General features: G+C 41.8%; 1 protein-coding gene across 3 annotated transcripts in view; it reads left to right on the forward strand.

Annotated features, from left to right (window-relative positions):
• Positions 1-18,134, forward strand: part of LOC138854421 (nuclear pore complex protein DDB_G0274915-like) — an 83,976-nt gene extending 65,842 nt beyond the window's left edge. For 2 of the 3 annotated variants that reach the window (XM_070097609.1, XM_070097616.1), the window contains 4 exons: positions 15,444-15,588; positions 16,296-16,429; positions 16,859-17,000; positions 17,122-18,133. In XM_070097609.1, the coding sequence (XP_069953710.1) occupies positions 15,444-15,588; positions 16,296-16,429; positions 16,859-17,000; positions 17,122-17,221 (521 nt within the window). In that variant the 3' untranslated portion in view covers positions 17,222-18,133. Of the gene's footprint in view, positions 1-15,443; positions 15,589-16,295; positions 16,430-16,858; positions 17,001-17,121 lie in introns of all 3 variants that reach the window. The other variant, XR_011393631.1, reaches the window with a different exon arrangement.
• The last annotated feature ends 2,982 nt before the right edge of the window (positions 18,135-21,116 follow it).

Below are 21,116 nucleotides of genomic sequence, written 5' to 3' on the forward strand. Positions count from 1 at the left end.
AAATCTGAAGTAACACATACAGAGTCTGTTTGGATAGAATTTTCAGAGGGGCATGAAAAATTAACTTTAGGTGTGATATACCGTCCCCCAAATTTAGATAGGGACCAGGGGAGACTACTATGGGAGGAAATTGTTAGGGCCACAAGGCACGATAATGTAGTAATTCTAGGAGACTTTAACTTTAGTCATATTGATTGGAATTTCTTGACTGGGAATTTAGAATCATACGACTTCTTAGAAGTAGTTCAGGATTGTTTTTTGAAGCAGTTTGTGACAGAACCTACAAGGGGTAATAACCTGCTTGACTTAGTTCTGGCAAACAATGAATCCCTTGTTAATAATTTAGAAATTTCAGAGGAACTTGGTGCTAGCAACCACAAATCAATTACATTTAGCATTGAATGGAAGTACGATAGTAGCGATAACTCAGTAACAGTCCCAGATTTTCGCTTAGCAGATTACGATGGGCTTAGAGAACACTTATCATCTGTTGACTGGGGTAACGAAGAGAGCTATCAATATGACAGTTTTCTGAACACTATACATGCTGCTCAAAGAGCGTTTATCCCATATAAAGAAATTAGATCAAATAGAAATGACCCAAAATGGATGAATAATAGGCTCAAATATCTACTAGGGCATAAGAAAGGAATTTATAGGTGTATCAAAAGAGGTGAGGGTCATCTTATGAATCAGTATATTGACATTAAGAGGGACATTAAAAAGGGGATAAGAAAAGCTAAAAGGGACTATGAAATTAAAGTTGCTAGGGATTCTAAAACTAACCCAAAAAGTTTTTTCCAGGTCTATAGAACAAAAGTTAGAGATAAGATAGGTCCCCTTAAAAATAACTATGGGCACCTTACTGACAAAGAGAATGAAATGTGCTTGATTTTAAATAATTATTTTCTCTCAGTTTTTACACAGGAAGACACTAACAATATTCCAGTAATAAATTTTTACAGTGGGCTAGAAGAAGATAAATTATGTAACATCACAGTCACTAGTGAGATGGTTGTGAAGCAGATAGACAGACTGAAGCAAAATAAGTCGCCGGGTCCTGATGAGGTTTTTTCAAGGGTTCTTAAGGAATGCAAAATGGAAGTCTGTGAACCATTAACTAATATTTTTAATTTATCTCTTCAAACAGGTGTAGTGTCTGATATGTGGAAGATGGCTAATGTAACTCCTATTTTTAAAACAGGGGACAAGTCGTTACCGTCAAATTACCGCCCAATAAGCCTGACCTCAATTGTAGGCAAATTACTAGAGTCAATTATAGCTGAGATTATAAGAAGCCATCTTGATAAGCATAGCTTGATTAATGATACTCAGCATGGATTCACAAGAGGCCGGTCTTGTCTAACTAATTTATTAACTTTCTTCAGTAAAGCTTTTGAGGCTGTTGACCACAATAAAGAATTTGATATTATTTACTTAGATTTTAGTAAGGCTTTTGATAGAGTTCCGCACCAAAGACTGTTAAAGAAAGTGGCAGCTCATGGCATTGGGGGAAAAGTGCTCTCGTGGATCGAGTCATGGCTTACTGACAGGAAGCAGAGAGTGTCCATAAATGGGGTTAAATCCGAGTGGGGATCTGTAACAAGTGGCGTTCCACAGGGATCAGTCTTGGGCTCGTTGTTGTTTATAATATATATCAATGATCTTGATAAGGGAATTACTAGTGATATGAGCAAATTCGCCGATGACACAAAGATAGGTAGGATAATTGATTCAAACGTAGATGTTATGGAACTTCAGGAGGATTTAAACAAACTCTATTCTTGGTCAGAAAAGTGGCAGATGCAGTTCAATGTAGATAAATGCAAGGTTCTGAAGCTTGGGAGTGCCCATAACCCTAGTACTTATAAGTTAAATGATGTAGAACTTAGCCATACAGATTGCGAAAAGGACTTGGGGGTTATGGTGAGCAGCAACCTTAAACCAAGACAGCAATGCCTAAGCGTACGTAATAAGGCAAATAGATTACTGGGATTTATATCAAGAAGTGTAAGCAACAGAAGTCCAGAGGTCATACTGCAGCTTTATACATCATTAGTAAGGCCTCACCTAGATTATGCAGCTCAGTTCTGGTCTCCTTATTACAAAATGGACATAAATTCGTTAGAAAACATTCAGCGAAGGATGACTAAATTAATACATAGCATTAGAAATCTTCCTCATGAAGAAAGATTGAAGACTCTTAAGTTACATTCACTTGTTGGACGAAGAATGAGGGGAGACCTGATCGAAGTGTATAAGTGGAAGATAGGTATTAATAAAGGGGATATTAATAGGGTCTTGAGGATGTCTCTCCAAGACAGAACCCGTAGTAATGGATTTAAATTAGATAAGTTTAGATTTAGAAAGGACATAGGAAAGTATTGGTTTGGAAATAGGGTAGTTGATGAGTGGAACAGTCTACCTAGTTGGGTTATTGAGGCTGGGACTTTGGGTAATTTCAAATCTAGGTTGGATAAGTACATGAGTGGGAGGGGGTGGATTTGAATGGGACTTTCACATCAGAGCTTATTTCTTGGGTGGCATTGAAAATTGGGTTGGGCAAATGTTTTGTTAGTGGGATGAATTGTAAAGGACCTGCCTAGTATGGGCCAGCAGGCCTCCTGCAGTGTTCCTCCTTTCTTATGTTCTTATGTTCTTAAATTTTCCAACTCCCAAAACTGCTGATGCCGTAAGATCCTTTGTGGGCTTAGCAGGTTTTTATAGATCTTTCATTGCCAATTTTTCTTCCATAGCTGCTCCTCTAACTGAGTTGCTTAAGAAAGATGCTCCTTTTGTTTGGACCTTCCGTCAAGAAAGAGCATTCCGAACTCTAAAAGAAAAGCTAACATCTGCTCCAATTTTGAAATTTCCAGATTTTTCTAAGCCCTTCTATCTGACAACTGATGCTAGTTCAATTGGCATAGGCGCCAAACTAGCTCAGAAGACCGATGGCAAGTACAACGCAGTTGCATTTGCTAGCCAAGTCCTTACGAAGGCTGAACGTAATTATACAGTAACTGAGCAAGAAGCTTTAGCAATAGTATGGTCTTTAAAGCACTTCCGAGACATTATTTATCAGTACTCTGTTCATGTCTTGACAGACCATGCTCCACTGATACCTTTATTCCAGAACAAACAACCTACTGGAAGGTTAGCCAGATGGACCTTGACTATCCAAGAGTTCAATCCCACCTTTGAGCATTTACCTGGCAAGTCAAATGTAGTCGCAGATGCCTTATCGCGACATGTTAGTATAGTAACTGCAGACCCTCCATTTAGTGCTGAAGATGTAAAGAATGCTCAACGAACAGATCCCATGTGGTCTGGTGTGATTCGATTCCTGCTCCAGGAAGATCTTATTCTGACTGTGAAGCCACCAGCACCCATCAGTGACTTTGTCATGAACCAAGAATTACTGTATCGAACAGCCGAGTTGGGTACTCCTAGCAGAAGAGTATACCAGTTAGTAATTCCACAGTCACTAGTGAATGTAGCCTTACAGCTAGTTCACGATGTACCAGGTGTTGCACACCCTGGTATGGATCGTTCAGTAAAACAAGCCAGATTGAAATACTTTTGGCCTCGTATGGCAACTGATATTTCTGAGTATGTTAAGAAATGTAGTGTCTGCATGCAACATAAAGGTAATGCTAATGGCCCTAATCCAATCCAAGTGTATCCAACTACTAGCGAACCGTGGGAAAGAGTTGCGCTAGATTTGTTAACTAATTTCCAATGTTCCCTCCAAGGCAACAAACATCTGTGTGTTATGGTGGCCCGGTGGTCTGGTGGCTAAAACTCCCGCTTCACACACAGAGGGCCCGGGTTCGATTCCCGGCGGGTAGAAATTCCGACACGTTTCCTTACACCTATTGTCCTGTTCACCTAGCAGCAAATAGGTACCTGGGTGTTAGTCGACTGGTGTGGGTCGCATCCTGGGGGACAAGATTATGGACCCCAATGGAAATAAGTTAGACAGTCCTCGATGACGCACTGACTTTCTTGGGTTATCCTGGGTGGCTAACCCTCCGGGGTTAAAAATCCGAACGAAATCTTATCTTATCTTATCTTATCTTATCTTCACCAGATATTGTGAGTTAGTTCCTATTGCAGATAAGACTGCCGAGACAGTAGCTAAAGCGTTTAAAGAACGCATTATCTGCAGGCATACCACCCCTAAGTCCCTAGTAACAGATAATGGAGGTGAATTCTGTAATGAGATTCTTGAAAATTTGTGTACCTTGTACAAGATCTCTAAATCCACCATTGTTCCTCATCATCCTGCCAGCAATGGGTTAGCGGAACGAACCAATAAGAAAGTACTTGATGTCTTGAGAGCCACTATCAATCCCAACAGTGAAACTTGGGATGAAGTTATACCTGATGTGCAGTGTGCTATAAATTCTGCTTACAATGTTTCTATAGGTGACACTCCACTTTATGCATTGTATGGTGTAGATAAACGTTTGCCTTATGAGTTGCTATATTCTAATCTGAAACCAAATTACAACCCTGATGATTTCATAGCAACTCGTACCAGCTTAGCTCAAAGTGTTTTTAGAAGAATCCGTGAAACACTTCATAAATCAACAGCAGAATTTACAAGAGTCGCAAACACTCGAGCAAAGCCATCCAAAATCAAAGTAGGTTCGAGAGTTATGCTGATTAACTTTAACAAAACGTCTGCAATGCCAAAGCTTGATCAAAAGTTTGTTGGTCCTTATCGAGTAGTTGAACATATCACTGGTAATAAGTATAAGGTTAGAGAGATTAGTACTGGTCAGTATAAAGAATCGCATTTAGATCATATGAAGTTAGTATGTGATGATAATGATGTTCCAACCCAGACTAATGTGACAGACTCTAACAATCCTCCTGATCCTGTACTCTCTTCCTGTGATACTCAGTCAGACGATCAACCTGAATGTCGTTATTCCCTACGTACACGACAGGTATTGAAAAATCCTCAAGTATCATTTGTAACTTCCAATTCAGATTTGCCTCAAATACAGCATGAGTTAGCCAGTGCTACAGAGTTTGATCCTCCAAGAGATGACACTCATTCTGCATATGTCAATCTTACCCTAGCAGAGTTGGGGTTAAATGTAAATAACCTGTATAGATGAATAATTACAGTATCAACTTATCAGTATTCAAGAATTTTTTTTTGTGTTCACGTTCTCTCCGAATTCTGAGAGTTAACAGTCTAGATTTGAGTGCACCGAATCTGCCTTTCTGTTAAACACTCTTTCTTTGTATATATTCCTTCCTCAGAATCCGTAGATCACATGAATACAGATCGATCGATCAAATTTTTTTTTATCACTTGTAATCTCAACGTTGAGTTTCATTCGATGTTCATTTGTTGAGTTTCATTCGATGTTCATTTGTTGAGTTTCATTCGATGAGTTGTGCTATATTATACCTTGTATTGCATTACAGTTTCAGTTACGTAAGCTTCCATTCCAATGTTCTACTTATGTATGTTATAATGTTCAATTGTTGTGTACTTTGACATTGTATAGAATCAGCCCAAGCCGTACACCTGCCATCTCTAGTTTGTATTAGTTGTATGTCGGGACGACATACGTTAGCGTCGCCGAGCTCTCAGTAGTAGTAACCAGTTACCAGTAACCAGTGTACCAGTAGATGACTCACTACCAACCGTCTCTGCCTGAGTCACTGTCTGTATTCATATTGTGCTGACCACAGCAGTATTCGAAGACCCCCGCACATATGGGTACTGTGGGCGGCCAGTCAGTCATACGAGAGTGAGCAAGGAGATAGGTACGGCTGTTTGGGCGCTACCCACATTATCCGTAATTATACGTACTTCCAGCCTACGTGAGTATTACTTTACCCTATCCACGTGTTCGAACCCCACATGATACACACACACACACACACACACACATGGTAATACATTATTTACAGCTAGCAAAGTCAGGGTATTTCACCAGAATGGTCTGTAATATACCACTGTGGATAAAATACTTTGCCATTTCTTGAACATTTCTGAGTGAGTTGTTTCAAAATTCATTAATTTGATCACACTCCAGTACATAATGACGCAAGGTGTGACAATAGTCCATCTGGCAAAGTTTACATTTCGTTTGGTCTACATCTGGTGGCTACAATTTTTTGGCCGACGCCCCCTTCAGTCGTAGAAACAGATCCAGGGCTTAAGCCCTGGATCTGTTTCTAGGACTAAGAAGAGAGGTGTCCAGCGATATTCTTGGTGTCTGGTCTTCCCTGCTCATCCCATACATTCACCAAGGTTTTTAATGCCATGGTGGCTGCTGGGGATTGTGCCTTAAACCAGCCATCTGAAATATTTTGTTCACTTTTTTAAGCATTCGATCATCTGCAACTGGTTTACCTGGAGTTTACCTGGAGAGGGTTTCGGGGGTCAACGTCCCCGTGGCCCGGTCTGAGACCAGACCTCATGGTGGATCAGGGTCTGATCAACCAGGCTGTTACTGCTGGCCGCACGCAAGCTGCCGTACAAACCACAACAAGATGATGATCTTGCAAGTGAATGTTGTCTTATGGAGGATTTTATTGCTTCACTTTATTCTGATCTTACACAGAAACAATGATGACCAAGTCATCCTGACTCTCACTCTCATACTTAGTTATGTATATTAACTCAAATTAAGTTTAATTAACAACTGTCCATTAATAAACAGAAAGGTTCAGGCAGGGATCGAACCGCCGTCCTCACATTTACAGTCCGACGCTCTACCGACTGAGCTAACCAAGGAAATTAACTTCAAAAATCAGAAGTAATTCTATTATAATGTATTACAGTGCACACTACAGCACAATGGTGCACACTACAGCACAATGGTGCACACTACAGCACAATGGTGCACACTACAGCACAATGGTGCACACTACAGCACAATGGTGCACACTACAGCACAATGGTGCACACTACAGCACAATGGTGCACACTACAGCACAATTACCTGGAGAGACCTGGAGTTTACCTGGAGAGAGTTCCGGGGGTCAACGCCCCCGCGGCCCGGTCTGTGACCAGGCCTCCTGGTGGATCAGAGCCTGATCAACCAGGCTGTTGCTGCTGGCTGCACGCAAACCAACGTACGAGCCACAGCCCGGCTGATCCGGAACTGACTTTAGGTGCTTGTCCAGTGCCAGCTTGAAGACTGCTAGGGGTCTGTTGGTAATCCCCCTTATGTGTGCTGGGAGGCAGTTGAACAGTCTCGGGCCCCTGACACTTATTGTATGGTCTCTTAACGTGCTAGTGACACCCCTGCTTTTCATTGGGGGGATGGTGCATCGTCTGCCAAGTCTTTTGCTTTCGTAGTGAGTGATTTTCGTGTGCAAGTTCGGTACTAGTCCCTCTAGGATTTTCCAGGTGTATATAATCATGTATCTCTCCCTCCTGCGTTCCAGGGAATACAGGTTTAGGAACCTCAAGCGCTCCCAATAATTGAGGTGTTTTATCTCCGTTATGCGCGCCGTGAAAGTTCTCTGTACATTTTCTAGGTCGGCAATTTCACCTGCCTTGAAAGGTGCTGTTAGTGTGCAGCAATATTCCAGCCTAGATAGAACAAGTGACCTGAAGAGTGTCATCATGGGCTTGGCCTCCCTAGTTTTGAAGGTTCTCATTATCCATCCTGTCATTTTTCTAGCAGATGCGATTGATACAATGTTATGATCCTTGAAGGTGAGATCCTCCGACATGATCACTCCCAGGTCTTTGACGTGGGTGTTTCGCTCTATTTTGTGGCCAGAATTTGTTTTGTACTCTGATGAAGATTTAATTTCATGTTTACCATATCTGAGTAATTGAAATTTCTCATCGTTGAACTTCATATTGTTTTCTGCAGCCCACTGAAAGATTTGGTTGATGTCCGCCTGGAGCTTTGCAGTGTCTGCAATGGAAGACACTGTCAGGCAGATTCGGGTGTCATCTGCAAAGGAAGACACGGTGCTGTGGCTGACATCCTTGTCTATGTCGGATATGAGGATGAGGAACAAGATGGGAGCGAGTACTGTGCCTTGTGGAACAGAGCTTTTCACCATAGCTTCCTCGGACTTTACTCTGTTGACTACTACCCTCTGTGTTCTGTTAGTGAGGAAATTATAGATCCATCGACCGACTTTTCCTGTTATTCCTTTAGCACGCATTTTGTGCGCTATTAGGCCATGGTCACACTTGTCGAAGGCTTTTGCAAAGTCTGTAAGTCTGCAACAATATTATGTGCTATATTCCTCCATTTTAGGTGCCTTAAGTTGAAATCCCCCAGGAGCAAGATGTTGGGTGCAGGAGCTGGAAGATTTTCCAGACAGTGGTCAATTTTTAACAGCTGTTCCTGGAATTGCTGGGATGTTGCATCCGGAGGCTTGTAAACTACCACAATGACTAGGTTTTGGTTCTCGATCTTTACTGCTAAAACTTCCACTACATCATTTGAGGCATTAAGCAGTTCTGTGCAAACAAGTGACTCTGCAATGTACAGGCCCCCCCCCCCTTTTGCCTGTTCACTCTGTCACATCCATATTTCGTTGTCCAAGTGATCCTTTATGTGGGTCTCAGTGAAAGCCGCGAACATTGCCTTTGCCTCTGCAAGCAGTCCATGGATGAAAGGTATTTTGTTGTTTGTTGCTGGCTTTAGACCCTGTATATTTGCAAAGAAGAATGTCATCAGACTGGTGGTATTGTTGGTACTGGGGGGGGATTTTTTTCCGGCATTAGTATCTGTATCTGTTGGTTTGGAGTGGAGGCCATCGACTGTGGTTCCACTCCAGGAATGACTGGATTTGGTGTACAATTTCTGCCATTTCCTGCCAGTTTTTTTTCCTTCCTGGCACTAAAAAACCTCTCCCTCTTGAGTGGCTGTGGCTACCCAAGTTTTCCCATGGCCTGGATGTTTTGTATCTTTTTGTCCCCTTTAGATGGTGTGCCTGGCACACCGTCTAAAGGGGACAAAAAGTTATAGCACAGTCTTTCCTGTACTGAAGAGGTACACATTTCAGGGTGAAAAAGCTTACAGGAAGGGAGTTTGCATTTTCCTGTTGTCATATGGGCACGGCATTTTCTAGGGTGGTCATAGTTGCACGTCCCATCTGTTTTTCCAGATTTCCCATGTCTGCAGATACCAAGGGCATAGTATGTGCACAGGCTTGGTTTCCGTTTGCCTTGGGTTTCTGTGACTGTATTCCCTGTTGGTGCATGTTTACCTGTCTTATTCCTATCCTCCCTAGCACCAACAATGGAGCTCCCACCAGTTGTTTTTGGTAATATATCCTCACTATTGCTAGTGGAGTCCTCTTGTTTGCTATTTCCTGTTGTATTTCTAGTTTGCAATATTGGTTTTATCTTATCTTTGACTACACTTGTTTCCCCACTACGGCTCCTGTCCCCTATGAGGTCATTTATATGCATTCCTTCCTACGTATAATTCCCGACTACCTGGACAAAATCTCCAGCTTCACCATTACTGTCTCCCAGGACAGCACCTCCAGCTTCACCATTACTGTCTTCCAGGACAGTATCTCCAGCTTCACCATTACTGTCTCCCAGGACAGCACTATCAGCCCCACATTTACTGACTACCAGGACATCCAGCCTTGTTGTGTAGTGCTGTGTAGTGTTGTGTTGTGTAATGCTGTGTAGTGTTGTGTTGTGTAGTGCTGCACAGTGTTGTGTTGTGTAGTGTTGTGTAGTGCTGTGTAGTGAAGTGTGTGTGGTGCAGTAATACAGGTATACATATCTCCCTCTCTCGGATCATACTGTGGCTGAAATATCATTATTATATTTATGGGGGAGTGCTAAACCCATAGGGGTCATACAGTGCTGAGGAATGTGAGGTAATCAGGTTTGATCAAAGGGATTATATTTTCATGGGGAAGCACTAAACCTATAAGGGTCATGCGGTGCCTGTTTATTTTTTTATTTTATTATCACACTGGCCGATTCCCACCAAGGCAGGATGGCCCGAAAAAGAAAAACTTTCACCATCATTCACTCCATCACTGCCTTGCCAGAAGGGTGCTTTACACTACAGTTTTTAAACTGCAACATTAACACCCCTCCTTCAGAGTGCAGGCACTGTACTTCCCATCTCCAGGACTCAAGTCCGGCCTGCCGGTTTCCCTGAACCCCTTCATAAATGTTACTTTGCTCACACTCCAACAGCACGTCAAGTATTAAAAACCATTTGTCTCCATTCACTCCTATCAAACACGCTCACGCATGCCTGCTGGAAGTCCAAGCCCCTCGCACACAAAACCTCCTTTACCCCCTCCAACCTTTCCTAGGCCGACCCCTATTCTTCCTTCCTTCCACTACAGACTGATACACTCTTGAAGTCATTCTGTTTCACTCCATTCTCTCTACATGTCTGAACCACCTCAACAACCCTTCCTCAGCCCTCTGGACAACAGTTTTGGTAATCCCGCACCTCCTCCTAACTTCCAAACTACGAATTCTCTGCATTATATTCATTATATTCATTATATGCATTATATTCTCTGCATTATATATTCCAGTCTCGGTCAGGGGCCCGAGACTGTTCAACTGCCTCCCAGCACACATAAGGGGGATTACCAACAGACCCCTGGCAGTCTTCAAGCTGGCACTGGACAAGCACCTAAAGGCAGTTCCTGATCAGCCGGGCTGTGGCTCGTACGTTGGTTTGCGTGCAGCCAGCAGCAACAGCCTGGTTGATCAGGCGCTGATCCACCAGGAGGCCTGGTCACAGACCGGGCCGCGGGGGCGTTGACCCCCGAAACTCTCTCCAGGTAAACTCCAGGTAAACACCACACATTGCCCTCAGACATGACATCTCCACTGCCTCCAGCCTTCTCCTCGCTGCAACATTCATCACCCATGCTTCACACCCATATAAGAGCGTTGGTAAAACTATACTCTCATACATTCCCCTCTTTGCCTCCAAGGACAAAGTTCTTTGTCTCCACAGACTCCTAAGTGCACCACTCACCCTTTTCCCCTCATCACTTCTATGATTCACCTCATCTTTCATAGACCCATCTGCTGACACGTCCACTCCCAAATATCTGAATACATTCACCTCCTCCATACTCTCCCCCTCCAATCTGATATCCAATCTTTCATCACCTAATCTTTTTGTTATCCTCATAACCTTACTCTTTCCTGTATTCACTTTTAATTTTCTTCTTTTCTTCTTTTGCTCTGATGAAAACTCACACTCACACGAGCTTTTAAATCTCTGCACAAAATTCAATTTAAACCAGCAAATAATAGAGCCTACTAGAATGGAGAATACACTAGACCTCATCTTCACTAACAATGATGATCTGATAAGAAATGTCACCATATCAAAAACAATATACTCAGATCACAACATAATTGAGGTTCAGACATGTATGCGTGGAGCCCCAGACCGACATAATGAGACTAGTCACGAGGGAGCATTCACCAAATTCAACTTCAATAACAAAAACAAAGTGGGACCAAGTAAACCAAGTCCTAACCGATATAAGCTGGGAAGATATACTAAGCAACACAGACCCCAACTTATGCCTAGAACAGATTAACTTGGTGGCACTCGATGTATGCACAAGGCTTATTCCTCTAAGAAAAAGGAGGAGTAGATGTAAAATAGAAAGAGACAGGCGCTCCCTTTACAGGCGACGGAAAAGAATAACAGAGCGGCTAAAAGAGGTCAATATATCTGAAATGCGTAGGGAGACACTGGTCAGAGAAATAGCAAGCATCGAACTTAAGCTAAAAGAATCCTTTAGGAGTCAGGAATCGCGGGAAGAACTAAAAGCCATAAATGAAATCGAAAGAAACCCAAAGTATTTCTTCTCCTATGCCAAATCAAAATCGAGAACAACGTCCAGTATTGGGCCCCTACTTAAACAAGATGGGTCCTACACAGATGACAGCAAGGAAATGAGTGAGCTACTCAAGTCCCAATATGACTCAGTTTTTAGCAAGCCGCTAACCAGACTGAGAGTCGAAGATCAAAATGAATTTTTTATGAGAGCCACAAAATTTGATTAACACAAGCCTATCCGATGTTATCCTGACGCCAAATAAATGACATGCCCATGCACTCTGCCCCAGGGCCAGACTCATGGAACTCCGTGTTCATCAAGAACTGCAAGAAACCCCTATCACAAGCCTTTTCCATCCTATGGAGAGGGAGCATGGACACGGGGGTCATCCCACAGTTACTAAAAACAACAGACATAGCCCCACTCCACAAAGGGGGCAGTAAAGCAACAGCAAAGAACTACAGACCAATAGCACTAACATCCCATATCATAAAAATCTTTGAAAGGGTCCTAAGAAGCAAGATCACCACCCATCTAGAAACCCATCAGTTACACAACCCAGGGCAACATGGGTTTAGAACAGGTCGCTCCTGTCTGTCTCAACTATTGAATCACTACGACAAGGTCCTAAATGCACTAGAAGACAAAAAGAATGCAGATGTAATATATACAGACTTTGCAAAAGCCTTCGACAAGTGTGACCATGGCGTAATAGCGCACAAAATGCGTGCTAAAGGAATAACAGGAAAAGTCGGTCGATGGATCTATAATTTCCTCACTAACAGAACACAGAGAGTAGTCGTCAACAGAGTAAAGTCCGAGGCAGCTACGGTGAAAAGCTCTGTTCCACAAGGCACAGTACTCGCTCCCATCTTGTTCCTCATCCTTATATCCGACATAGACAAGGATGACAGCCACAGCACCGTGTCTTCCTTTGCAGATGACACCCGAATCTGCATGACAGTGTCTTCCATTGCAGACACTGCAAGGCTCCAGGCGGACATCAACCAAATCTTTCAGTGGGCTGCAGAAAACAATATGAAGTTCAACGATGAGAAATTTCAATTACTCAGATATGGTAAACATGAGGAAATTAAATCTTCATCAGAGTACAAAACAAATTCTGGCCACAAAATAGAGCGAAACACCAACGTCAAAGACCTGGGAGTGATCATGTCAGAGGATCTCACCTTCAAGGACCATAACATTGTATCAATCGCATCTGCTAGAAAAATGACAGGATGGATAATGAGAACCTTCAAAACTAGGGAGGCCAAGCCCATGATGACACTCTTCAGGTCACTTGTTCTATCTAGGCTGGAATATTGCTGCACACTAACAGCACCTTTCAAGGCAGGTGAAATTGCCGACCTAGAAAATGTACAGAGAACTTTCACGGCGCGCATAACGGAGATAAAACACCTCAATTACTGGGAGAGCTTGAGGTTCCTAAACCTGTATTCCCTGGAACGCAGGAGGGAGAGATACATGATTATATACACCTGGAAAATCCTAGAGGGACTAGTACCGAACTTGCACACGAAAATCACTCACTACGAAAGCAAAAGACTTGGCAGACGATGCACCATCCCCCAATGAAAAGCAGGGGTGTCACTAGCACGTTAAGAGACCATACAATAAGTGTCAGGGGCCCGAGACTGTTCAACTGCCTCCCAGCACACATAAGGGGGATTACCAACAGACCCCTGGCAGTCTTCAAGCTGGCACTGGACAAGCACCTAAAGTCAGTTCCTGATCAGCCGGGCTGTGACTCGTACGTTGGTTTGCATGCAGCCAGCAGCAACAGCCTGGTTGATCAGGCTCTGATCCACCAGGAGGCCTGGTCACAGACCGGGCCGCGGGGGCGTTGACCCCCGGAACTCTCTCCAGGTAAACTCCAGGTACCCTACCAAATTCATCCACCAATCTCTGCAACTTCTCTTCAGAATCTCCCAAGAGCACAGTGTCATCAGCAAAGAGCAACTGTGACAACTCCCACTTTATGTGTGATTCTTTATCTTTTAACTCCACGCCTCTTGCCAAGACCCTCGCATTTACTTCTCTTACAACCCCATATATAAATATATTAAACAACCATGGCGACATCACACATCCTTGTCTAAGGCCTACTTTTACTGGGAAATAATTCCCCTCTTTCCTACATACTCTAACTTGAGCCTCACTATCCTCGTAAAAACTCTTCACTGCTTTCAGTAACCTACCTCCTACACCATACACCTGCAACATCTGCCACATTGCCCCCTATCCACCCTGTCATACGCCTTTTCCAAATCCATAAATGCCACAAAGACCTCTTTAGCCTTATCTAAATACTGTTCACTTATATGTTTCACTGTAAACACCTGGTCCACACACCCCCTACCTTTCCTAAAGCCTCCTTGTTCATCTGCTATCCTGTTCTCCGTCTTACTCTTAATTCTTTCAATAATAACTCTACCATACACTTTACCAGGTATACTCAACAGACTTATCCCCCTATAATTTTTGCACTCTCTTTTGTCCCCTTTGCCTTTATACAAAGGAACTATGCATGCTCTCTGCCAATCCCTAGGTACCTTACCCTCTTCCATACATTTATTAAATAATTGCACCAACCACTCCAAAACTATATCCCCACCTGCTTTTACCATTTCTATCTTTATCTCATCAATCCCGGCTGCCTTACCCCCTTTCATTTCACCTACTGCCTCACGAACTTCCCCCACACTCACAACTGGCTCTTCCTAACTCCTACAAGATGTCATTCCTCCTTGCCCCATACACGACATCACAGCTTCCCTATCTTCATCAACATTTAACAATTCCTCAAAATATTCCCTCTATCTTCCCAATACCTCTAACTCTCCATTTAATAACTCTCCTCTCCTATTTTTAACTGACAAATCCATTTGTTCTCTAGGCTTCCTTAACTTGTTAATCTCACTCCAAAACTGTTTATTTGTATGTATTTCGTTCATAGGGGAAAGAACGATAAACCAGTAAGGATTATAGTGCACTCTGAGGACAGGAGACATTCAGGTTCAAGCCATAGAAAAGGGTAGTTCGAATTATTTGGACCAGTTATTTTTATAATTACAACTAAGTGCTAAACCCACAAGGGTCATACAGCACTGGTATTTAAATCAAGACCCCTTCACTGACATCAAAACATTTTCCTAAAAGGATGAGAAAAACTCCAGTTACCTGAATTGAGATCTCTTCAAGTAATGAAGGTAAAATTATGGGCAATATGTTGGGTAAAAGGACCCGTATGCAACATTAGTGTTATATTAGATGCAAATGTGTCCTTCTACCTAACTGCTCTTCACCAGCATCAAAGAACTCCTTCCCATTCATTCATTAGAGGTTCGCCGGTACTTCTGGCCCGGGTCTTCTCCATATGTGCGACTCCTTCCCCTTTGATGAGTCTTGTGGCATTGCATAACAGCCACATACTATACACTAAAATCAACCTCTTGACTTTAGTGATTACCCTTCCAAGGAGGTGCCTTGAACCTGGTGAAGAGCTCTTGATTCAAAGACTTGGATCTACCCTCCTTTCCTTTGGATCAAACCTGAATGCCGACCATTCCCTGGTGCTGTGATTACCTCATACATTTTATAATCCTTTGTGTGTTATACAGAACGAGTTATTATGTGCGAGTGTTCCACGGAGGAGTGTGAGGCTCGTGGTGTCCACACCTGCACAACATCCCTTAGCTGCTACTCTCAGCTCCTGGACCGTTGTGATGGCACACAACCCATCACTCGTGGCTGCATCACTCATGGGTAAGTCATTACACCACTAATTTTCTGTTTTGATTTTTAATACATGCTTCATTATTAAAAATAATAATTATTTTGCTGAGCTTCAGGCCTACGACTGAAGGTGTCAAGGCTGCACGAGTCACTTACATCAACCACAATTATTATAAACATGAAGAAACACTAAATCCTTAGGGGTCTAGTGCCTGGGGAAAATGGGAGACAATCAGGTTTGATTCAAGGCAATTATTATATTCAGTTGGAGGCACTGATTATCATCAGAACATGAGCCAAAACCATATGGGATGCTCAGCACTGAAGGCAGAGATAATAGTAATGAGTGTGTTGAGAAATTGTAATTTAGTGTAAAGATAATTAAAGCTCCTTTTAATTAGGTGCAATTTTAGTACCCCTGCATGACAAATTTATTAACAAGAGCTATTATATTTATAGGGGCAAGAAGCGCTGAACTTATATGGGTCTTGCATTTTTTAATCGGGGAAAGCGCTAAACCGATAGGAGACATTTAGCCCCTGGGGAATGGGAGGCATTCATATTCAACTGCAGAAATGGGAGGATAAGTCTAATTGCTTGGATCATGAGCCCATCATTGGAATCAAAGCACTTCTGTTGAGGGGAACAAAAGTATTTTGTAAGCTGCATGCTGTATTAAGCATTTTATTATCAAAATCACTACCAGAACTTAGTGCAGAAATTCTTTCCTGCTCCAGAGGCCCAAATAGCTTATTATGTTTGAATCTGCGACCATTAGTCCATGGGTCTTGGCCAGTCCTCAAATGCTGTGACACAAACTATTGCAACAGAGATGTGTCTCCTACTCCACCAACTGAACTGCTTACACAGGGTAAGAAATTTACATCTAAAATTGCCATTATGTATGGTCATTTTCATGCTTAAAATATTGTGAAATTTGTGAAATATATGAATTTCCCCAAAAACTCAGTATAGGTTAACATGGGAAGTCTTTATTATTCTGTATGTTGACATGGAACATTGTCATAATCCAAATTTCAGTGGGCTCACCAACACTAATCATTACTACAGTAGAGGATTTCTTATAGTGTAGATTTGCACACCAAGAATAAAATATTACTCATTATACTACAATGTTTTTAACTTTGCAATAAATCTTAGCAGTCTATTATACTTTATTATAATTCATTGAAAATGATGAAATAAAATTTGCATGTCACTTCTCTTCATAAACATTTCATTACCAATCTTTTGGTACCAGCTGCAAATTAATTCAGGTGTTTGTGTTTTTCATCTATAGAATTCCGGGAGAAGTGTGGCAAAGCCATACCTGATAGTAACCCTGACAGCCTGAATACAGTCTACTTGGCAATGATAGGTGCTGCTGTGGCTCTTATCATCACCCTAAGTGCTACAGGATTTTTTATTTTAGCCAAATACAGGTACAGGTAATTTCTACATGTCTATTGGTAATTTAAATCAAAAATATATTTTTAATATTAAATTTGCATACATAATTTTGATGGCACTTGTCATTCACCTTCAAGTATATTTTCTCAACAGGTCAACTTACAGCCAGGCATCCCATAGTGCATTAGATGTTGGGATTAAGGAGCTGAAACCACCTCTAATAGAAGCTAGTGCCCCACCACTACTGGCATAGCATCTGCTGTCTGTTTATATTACAGTAATTTCCCTTGCAGTGTTGAAAACATGCATTAGCAGTGCATGAAAATATCTATGAATGCAACTGGCACAGTATTTCCTCATTGGCATGACTTATACATGTAGGTAATGCACTATCGAAAACGTGAAGCATTCAGCAACTAAGAATAACCAATGTAGTGTAAAAATTAAGAGAAAATACTTATCATGTTTTGCTTGTTCATTTAATGCATTTTGAAATTTAGTATGCTGCAAGTAGGGCCTGTTCCAGAATGATGCTTTAATTTCTAGGTGTACAAGCTGTACATCACACTAAGAGAGGTTAAGAGATGTCATACATCATATGTGATTAACATTTTATATCATGACAATGATATACAGAATGGATGGTCAAGGCAGCCAGGTCTTCAGTCTTAGTTTGAACCATGTGTTCATTGACATATTACAAGTCTCGTCAGACCCTCAATAACTCTTCACCAAAGGCCTTGTAAAGATAAGACACAAGTTGAGAGTTAGAGTACTTTTTCCAAGTAGAGATATGGGTGTGACTGTAATGGCAGTTATGGAGATAATATTGGCATTGAGTGGGTGACTGGAAAACTGTGAATGTTAAATCCTGGAAAGGATGTAAGGAAGGAATTGTTTCTGAACACTAGACCCAAAAGGACATTCAGCACTCTTCACCCTATAAACACCACATCACATACGTGATTATCCGTTGTCTCAATATCGATTTAGTAAATTGCAAATACTGTATACAGCTTCATTTTTTGTTTATCATTATGTATTAGGTAGTAAATGTGATACTACTATCAAATATATCTTTTCAGATTTAAAAATTTATGTATACTGACATACAAATTTCTATTATAAGACCAATACATACATGTAAAAATAAATTTTTTTTTAATTCTTTGGCCATATATAAAAAATTACTCAATGGCTTATTATTAAGCACAGTATTAATAACTTTTATTATTTACACTTTTTATTCTATAGTTTACAATAAAATTGCTCTAAAAGCAATTTTTTTCAATTTAACAGTCCTATGTAATGTCTGAAAATACATGTGACAGTGTTAAAGCTGGCTATAAAGCAATATGTTCACATTAGCTTCTTTTACTTTCAATACAAAATTTAGGCATCAGTACTGTTATAGTATATTATTTATATACCTGATACTCTAAGTATCAAGTATCACTCAAATTGTATTTGGGGTTTAGTACCCAGAAATATACACAATATAAATAATTTATTATGCTATATTTCACCCAGAAATGTGTCACTCATCAATCCATGAAAGAAAATGCTACAATGCATACTGCCAGGCACACCATTTAAAGGGGACTAGAAGACACAGACCAGTCAGACTATGGGAAACAAGAGAGAGGAGCCACAACCTCTCCAGGGACAGAGGTTTTTTAAGGCCAGAAGGGAAAAAAAGAGACTGGCAAGAAATGATAATAATCCTACACCACCTGAAAACACTTTTGGAGCAGAGGCACGGACATTGGCCTCTACCCCAGAACAACAGATATTAGAGCCAGCAAATAAAACCCCCCTAAATTCCACCAATACAACATTTGTCTTTGCAAACATACAGGGTCTAAAGCCATCAAAAAACAAAATTCCTTACAGCAAGGGACTGCTCACAGAGTCAAATGTAATGTTTGCAGCATTCACAGAGACCCATATAAAGGATCATTATGACAACGAAATATGGATCCCAGGTTATAACCTATTCTGATGCAACAGACTCAACAGGCAACAAGAGGGGGTTGGTCTGTATGTCACAGAGTTGCTCATTTGTATAGAACTACTAAACACCTCAAATGTTGTTGAAGTTTCGGTGGTAAAGATCGAAAACCAAAACCTTGTCATTGTGGTAGTATACAAGCCAACAGATGCAACTTCCCAGCAATTCCAGGAGCAGCTTGAGAAAATTCACCACTGTCTGGAAAATCTCCCATCTTACTACTAGGAGATTTCAACCTGAGACACCTAAAATTTAGGAGTATAGCAAACAATGTTTTGGCAGAGATCACCCCGGGAGGCAGCTCAGATGAAAATTCACACACACGAACTATTAAATTTTTTTTTTATTATTAACACACTGGCCGATTCCCACCAAGGCAGGGTGGCCCGAAAAAGAAAAACTTTCACCATCATTCACTCCATCACTGTCTTGCCAGAAGGGTGCTTTACACTACAGTTTTTAAACTGCAACATTAACACCCCTCCTTCAGAGTGCAGGCACTGTACTTCCCATCTCCAGGACTCAAGTCCGGCCTGCCGGTTTCCCTGAATCTCTTCATAAATGTTACTTTGCTCACACTCCAGCAGCACGTCAAGTATTAAAAACCATTTGTCTCCATTCACTCCTATATTAAATCTCTGCAACAAATTCACCTTAAACCCAGGGCCAGACTCATGGAACTCTGTGTTCATCAAGAACTGCAAGAAACCCCTATCACGAGCCTTTTCCATCCTATGGAGAGGGAGCATGGACACGGGGGTCGTCCCTCAGTTACTAAAAACAACAGACATAGCCCCACTCCACAAAGGGGGCAGTAAAGCAACAGCAAAGAACTACAGACCAATAGCACTAACATCCCATATCATAAAAATCTTTGAAAGGGTCCTAAGAAGCAAGATCACCACCCATCTAGAAACCCATCAGTTACACAACCCAGGGCAACATGGGTTTAGAACAGGTCGCTCCTGTCTGTCTCAACTACTGGATCACTACGACAAGGTCCTAAATGCATTAGAAGACAAAAAGAATGCAGATGTAATATATACAGACTTTGCAAAAGCCTTCGACAAGTGTGACCATGGCGTAATAGCGCACAAAATGCGCGCTAAAGGAATAACAGGAAAAGTCGGTCGATGGATCTATAATTTCCTCACTAACAGAACACAGAGAGTAGTCGTCAACAGAGTAAAGTCCGAGGCAGCTACGGTGAAAAGCTCTGTTCCACAAGGCACAGTACTAGCTCCCATCTTGTTCCTCATCCTCATATCCGACATAGACAAGGATGTCAGCCACAGCACCGTGTCTTCCTTTGCAGATGACACCCGAATCTGCATGACAGTGTCTTCCATTGCAGACACTGCAAGGCTCCAGGCGGACATCAACCAAATCTTTCAGTGGGCTGCAGAAAACAATATGAAGTTCAACGATGAGAAATTTCAATTACTCAGATATGGTAAACATGAGGAAATTAAATCTTCATCAGAGTACAAAACAAATTCTGGCCACAAAATAGAGCGAAACACCAACGTCAAAGACCTGGGAGTGATTATGTCGGAGGATCTCACCTTCAAGGACCATAACATTGTATCAATCGCATCTGCTAGAAAAATGACAGTCTGGATAATGACAACCTTCAAAACTAGGGAGGCCAAGCCCATGATGACACTCTTCAGGTCACTTGTTCTATCTAGGCTGGAATATTGCTGCACTCTAACAGCACCTTTCAAGGCAGGTGAAATTGCCGACCTAGAAAATGTACAGAGAACTTTCACGGCGCGCATAACGGAGATAAAACACCTCAATTACTGGGAGCGCTTGAGGTTTCTAAACCTGTATTCCCTGGAACGCAGGAGGGAGAGATACATGATTATATACACCTGGAAAATCCTAGAGGGACTAGTACCGAACTTGCACACGAAAATCACTCACTACGAAAGCAAAAGACTTGGCAGACGATGCACCATCCCCCCAATGAAAAGCAGGGGTGTCACTAGCACGTTAAGAGACCATACAATAAGTGTCAGGGGCCCGAGACTGTTCAACTGCCTCCCAGCACACATAAGGGGGATTACCAACAGACCCCTGGCAGTCTTCAAGCTGGCACTGGACAAGCACCTAAAGTCAGTTCCTGATCAGC

Source organism: Cherax quadricarinatus, chromosome 4 (assembly GCF_038502225.1).
Source record: "Cherax quadricarinatus isolate ZL_2023a chromosome 4, ASM3850222v1, whole genome shotgun sequence".
Classification (NCBI taxonomy): domain Eukaryota; kingdom Metazoa; phylum Arthropoda; class Malacostraca; order Decapoda; family Parastacidae; genus Cherax; species Cherax quadricarinatus.